This window comes from Myotis davidii, unplaced genomic scaffold (genome assembly GCF_000327345.1).
Source record: "Myotis davidii unplaced genomic scaffold, ASM32734v1 scaffold341, whole genome shotgun sequence".
Lineage (NCBI taxonomy): Eukaryota > Metazoa > Chordata > Mammalia > Chiroptera > Vespertilionidae > Myotis > Myotis davidii.
In genome coordinates this window covers 293,544-299,603 of record NW_006291021.1, presented here as the reverse complement: position 1 = coordinate 299,603, position 6,060 = coordinate 293,544, and the positions used below count along the sequence as shown (strand labels likewise).

General features: G+C 48.2%; 1 protein-coding gene across 1 annotated transcript in view; it reads right to left on the bottom strand.

Moving 5' to 3' along the window:
• ACER1 (alkaline ceramidase 1) overlaps positions 1 to 6,060 on the bottom strand; it is a 22,626-nt gene that overhangs the window by 6,117 nt on the left and 10,449 nt on the right. Inside the window, exons 2-4 of the mRNA XM_006764227.2 lie at positions 2,131 to 2,245; positions 1,908 to 2,049; positions 1,062 to 1,199 (exon numbers count right to left, since the gene is read on the bottom strand). Of these exons, the coding sequence (XP_006764290.1) occupies positions 1,062 to 1,199; positions 1,908 to 2,049; positions 2,131 to 2,245 (395 nt within the window). The remainder of the gene's footprint in view (positions 1 to 1,061; positions 1,200 to 1,907; positions 2,050 to 2,130; positions 2,246 to 6,060) is intronic.

Genomic DNA, 6,060 nt, shown 5'->3' with positions numbered 1-6,060 from the left:
AGTGTTTAAAGATATTTGGGGGGGGGAAGAATAATGGTTGCTTTTGGTTTTACTATGATGTGTCAAAGATTTTTTTAAGAGTGTCATTGATGCCCAGCCGGTGTGGCTCAGTGGTTGAGCGTCAACCTATGAAACAGGAGGTCGTGGTTTGACTCCTGGTCAGGACACATGCAGGGGTTACGGGCTCAATCCCCAGTAGGGGGCGTGCAGGAAGTAGCTGGTGGAAGATTCTCTCTCATCATTGATGTTTCTATCTCTTCCTCTCCCTTCCTTTCTGAAATCAATAAAAATACATTTTTTAAAAAAGTAATCATTCTTTCTTGGGAGAGTGAAATCCTGAAAAGTCAGTGAGTGCCCTGATATGAAATCTGATGGGGAATATATAACACAAGTTGGCAAAATGTTAATGGTTGTTGGGGCTGGTTCGTGGGCACATGGAGGTTTATGGTGCAACATCTCCAGTTATATACATGTTGAGGGATTCATAAGAAAAAAGGACAAGCTCTGCAGTCAGACAGCCTTAGGTCCAAATCCTGGCCCTGCCTCTTGTTTGTGGATGATCTTAAGCATGGCGTCAACAAGAACTCAGTGCCTGCCCCTGGCTGGTGTTGCTCAGTGGCTAGAGTGTCGACTCAAACACCGAAGAGTCATGGGTTCAATTCCTGGTCAAGGGTATGTATCTGGATTGCAGGTTCAGGGTCAGTATGGGAGGCAACAACTGATGTGTCTCTCTCACGTACATGTTTTTCTCCCCATCTCCCTCCCTCCCTCCCTCTCTTCCACTCTGTCTAAAAATTACTGGAAAAAATATCCTTGGATAAGGATTAACCAAAAAAACCAGAATTCTTCCATCTTGTGGCTTTGTTCTCCCCAAAGTCTTTAGTCTTCTAGTCTTCTCCATTCAGTTGGTAGACAAAGAGATGATTACTTTATGCCTTGTAAGTGTGTATGTGTGTGTGGTCATGAGGGGCGGGGGCGGGGGGAGATGGGTGAGGGGTGAGAGGGTGGCTCTGGACGGGGGACGGGAGCCACCCTCCTGGGCGCCTGCAGTTACCACCCACTTCTTGTACTCCTGGAACACGATGTAGAGGATATGCACGGCGATGCTGTTGAGGGCATATGCGTTCACCGTAGGCCTCAGGAAGGACAGGAAGGTACTGACCATGGTGGCGATGACAACCAGGCAGATAAACTGGGGCCTGCAGGGAGAAGGGCTCAGCTGTGAGGTGGCTGGAAAGGGTCCTTGGGAGGGGGTTGGGCAGGTCACATGGAGATCTTGTGGCAGAGGTGGGTGAGAAAAGGGGAGGGGTTCCAAGGAGCCCAATTGAGCTCAGAGACAGGTCTTGGAACTCCCAGGTGGGCTCAGCAGAGGATCTCAGGGCCCAGGTGAGTCAGTGAAGGGTGCCAGGGCCCAGGTGAGGTCAGGCAAGGAATTCAGGGAGGGCCAAGGTGGGATTAAGGAAAGAAATGCAAGGTCTCAGAAGCCATCACCTGAGGGGTCTTAGAAGGCTCAGAAGAGTCAAGCAGGGTCAGGAAAGAATTTCAGAGGGGTCTCAGGTCAAGAGGGAGGATCATACATAACATTTCTGGGAACCCAGTTGATAGACTCAGGGGATAGTTCCCAGGGGACCAGGTAAGCTTAGGGATGGGTCCTAAGACACCCCCCGCCCCCAGGTGAGCTCAGATAGGGTCTAGAGAGGGTCCCAGGCTATCTGGTGAGGAATTCTAAGAGTTCCAAGTCCACTTAGAGGGATGGCTTGGGAGCCCAGTTAAGTCAGGGAGGGTCAGGACAAAGTTCTGGTGTAGTCAGGGGAGGGATTTCGAGGGCCACCACAGGGCTCAGGGAGAGGACACAAGAGCCCAGGTGGGCTCTAACAGAATCACCAGAGGGCCAGCCCCCATCCCACCTGTTTTGCCCTAGGAAGGTGGGAAAGTAGCAGCGGGGCATCCATATGCTGTAGCCACCAGCCAGCAACCACAGAATAGAGATCTCGTCCAGCAGTTGGCCCAGGAAGCTGAGCGTCATGTGGAAGTACATGGAGAACAGGCCTGGAGCAAGAGACAAAGGCAGGTGGTCAAGGAGGTGTTCCTTCCCACTCCCCTGGCCCCACTGTCACAGGCCCCACCTACCTATGACCATGAAGAGGACACAGAGGGCATAAATGGAGCGGGAGCGTTTCTGGGCATAGGGGTGCATCAGGAACATCATGAGAGGCCCAAAGATGAAGAAGGTGACATTGCTGAACTGGAGAAGAGGAGGACATGGGGAGGGGGTGTCAGACAAGGGAGGCAGAGGAGGGCTGGCCCTCTGTTAAAACCCTCAGTCATTAGCCAGCTGGTCGCCTATCTCCTTTCAGGCAATGAATCAACCCAGAGTTTGTCAAGTCTTTCAGGTCATCTTTACAGTCAATGGGTCATCAGTCGATCCATAACTCCATCCATTATCCTATGGATTCATTTGTTCATTAATGGGTGTGGCAAAGACTATCTACTAACATTCTACCTACATTCTCCCCCCTTTCCTTATAAGAATAGTATCCCAAGTTTTAGCTAGGCACACAGCTACTCAGCTCAAGGCTACATTTCCCAGTCTTCCTTGCAATACACGGTGCCCTTGTGACCTGGTGTGGCAAATGAGACAGCAATGTAAATGAATCTATTACTTTCAGGTCAGTTCTTAATAAGCAGCTTAAGGCTTGCATTCCACTTCCTGTGGGCCAAAATGCATCTGAACCTGTGTCTTAAGTTATGTGCACCCCCTTTCTTCCTTGCTAAATAAACCTGAATTATGTTCAAGCATCTGGAGGACAAGCTTTCAGGGAAGCAGGATATGGCCCCAAGGAATAGATCACTCCCAATGGTATTTATTGAGGAATAAATGTGTGATATAATTCTGGCCATGAAACATGATGGAAGTTCTGATGAGGGACTTCTGGGAAAATTCTCTTTACTGAAATCAGGCCCAGGGAAAAGGACTGGGGACATTATTGTGATGTTTAAGATGTGGCAGCTCCTTTGCAACCATGAGGAAACTAGGCTGAAAGCAAAAACAGATACTTGAGAAGAGTAGTTCTCAAACGTTTTGGTCTCAAGGCCCTCTTACATTCTTAAACATTACTGAGGACCACAAAGGCCTTCTGCTTATGGGAGTTACATCTATCAAGACTGACTATATTAGAAATTGAATCTAAGAATATTTCAAAATATCTTACTACACAAGCATACATTCCCTTGGCCATCAGAGAGATGATGCCATCATACATCATGTGGCCACTGAAAGATTCCATTGTATCCTTGTGAGATCATCAAAGTGAAAAGAAAGCAAATAATATCTCCACATTATTATGAAAATAATTTAGGCTTCAAGGAATTTCTGAAAGGGCGTACGGGACCCCAGGGAGTCCCCAGACAATATTTTGAGAAACACTTCTCTAGAGATATCAGAGCAGGAAGATGAAAAGATGCAAGAGGCCTGATGATGTGAGCTGCTGAGTTAAGCTATTCCAGAACCATTTACATCAGCACTTCTACTTAAATAAGAAGAAGAAGATATTGTTCTTTCTGTTTAAGCTGCTTTTAATTGGGTGTTTCATTTGAAACCAAAGCTTTCTAGTTCATGGGCTTTAGGATCGAAGTAACATGGAATTGGATTCATGCGACCTCACTAATTGTGGGGCCTTGAGAAAGCAACTTCAATGAGGGGGGTGTCCCTCAGCCCTTGGGGGATGTCTGATGGCTTACGCTCTCTCCCCATAGGGAGCCAGCAATCGGACATCCTTAGTGCTTCCACAGAGGTGGGAGAGGCTTCCGCCATCGCCACTGCACTCAGCAGCCATGAGCCTGGCTTCTGGCTGAGCGGTGCTTCCCTTGTGGGAGTGCACTGGCCACCAGGAGGCAGCTCCTGCATTGAGCGTCTGCCCCCTGGTGGTCAGTGCGTGTCATAGCGACTGGTTGCAGGGCCTTCGCATGTCATTAGCATATTATGCTTTGATTGATTGGATGGCTGGACAGCCAGACACTTAGCTATTAGGCTTTTATTATATAGGATTTGTGACATATGCCTCTTCATGCTGTTGATCCAAATGTCCCCACTAGCCCAGTGGTCGGCAAACTGCGGCTCATGAGCCACATGTGGCTCTTTGGCCCCTTGAGTGTGGCTATGAAGTTTCAATCACACTGTACATGCACGCCCGCACATGGTATTTTGTGGAAGAGCCACACTCAAGGGGCCGCAGTTTGGCGACCACTGCACTAGCCTACGAGTACAATTAAGGTCACAAGAATATTTGCACCAGAATTTCAATGGCTCAAAAATCCCTAAGTCTGACACAGGACTTCAAAAGTCTCCCCCAGGTAGATTGGGGCCACAGTGAGTATCTCACATGAGCTCAGAAACAAGTGTTCTCGTGGTTTTCTTGACCCGCCAATTTGGGTCAGCCATCTAGCTTGCTCAACTACACCTTGCCTCCCTGATAAACTCTTCCTCTTGTAAAGGTCTTCTCCGTTGTCTGTGTCCCATCTTCGTGAAGGAGCTGCGCCCTGTTAACTAGGGTGCTCTGTCATTTTTTCAGAACTCTGGTCTTGAGGATGATGACTCAAGAATACAGAGCACAGTGGTGGGGGGCGGGGGAGGGACTCATTCACCTGATACAATGTCACCATCTATGAGCCTAGGGCCTGGGAGCCTATAAAGGTTCCCAAGGGAGGCGTCCTCCTGATTCCTGGGAAGCCCACGGCTCTCCTTGGGTCTCGGTGGAGCCAGCTCAAAGGTCAGGAGTGGAGGACCCAGTGTTGGCAAACTGGTTTCCAAGCCCTTGGTCCCACCCACATGCTTGTTTTCTATGCCAAGGTCTCTGGTGCCTATGAATGGACAAGGTCCCACACACCTCTGGGACAGACCCTGGTTCACAATGGCAACCCTAGAACAGATACACACCTGCCTTGTTTGTATCATGAGATCCCACCCCACTGCAGCAGACACCTATCCCAAACAGGGACAATCAGATTTTCTCTTTTGGGAATTTAAAACCTGAGGCAGACACAGAGCCTGGGAGTTACCAAAATTGAGTCGCACAGTTGACAACTCTAGCAAAGCTTTGGGATATTGTCATGATGTTTAAGATACGGGAGCCACCTTGCTACCAGGAGGAGATGAGGCGGAGAATAAAAACAGACACACAAGGGTAGTATTTCCCCTTCTGCTGGATCCTTCAGTCCTGCAGTAGGCCCCAGTCCTCCCAAGCAACTCATCTGTCCTTTTTCTAAAATATTGCAGTATTTTCTAATGCATTCTCTCTTTTTTGTTTGTTTGTTTGATTCTTTGGTTTTGTTTTTTGCTTAAGCTAGCTTTTTATTGCTTACATCCAACAGAACTATCACCATTAGTATATTAGCTAGGTTTCTTTGGTAGCAAGCAACAGAAAATGATTCTGGTAAACTTACATTATAAATATTACGTGTGTGCGGGTGTGGGTGTGTGTGGGGAGTGTATAGTTACCTACTTAATTGATTCATTCATTTATTTATTATGTGGAGCTCAATAATCAAAGGAATTGCAGAGACAAGGAAAACCAGAAACCAGAACAGCTCTGACCCTTGAATGGACAATCTCTTCAGGGGGCAACTTCGTGAATGAAAACAACTATGTTCAGTCTTTGTGTCCAAGCCCAAGATTCAAATTTTGGAGAGTGTAGCCTGGGCCACATCCCACCCTTGGCCAGAGGAGAGGGAGGACCTGGCTGGACCATCCATCGAGACCATAAGCAGTAGGGGAGGAGCAGCTGGTTGTCGAAGGGGAAATGGGGCCATGGATATCAAATGAGAAATTTTAAAGCCTCCATTTAAAATACATCTGTCATGCCCTCACCAGTTTGGCTCAGTGGACAGAGCGTCGGCCTGTGGATGCAAGGATCCCAGGTTCGATTCTGGTCAAGGGCGTGTACCTTGGTTTCAGGCACATCCCCAGTAGTGGGTGTGCAGGAGGCGGCTGATTGATGTTTCTCTCTCATTGATCTTTTTAACTCTCTATCCCAGGGGTGGGCAAACTTTTTGACTCAAGGG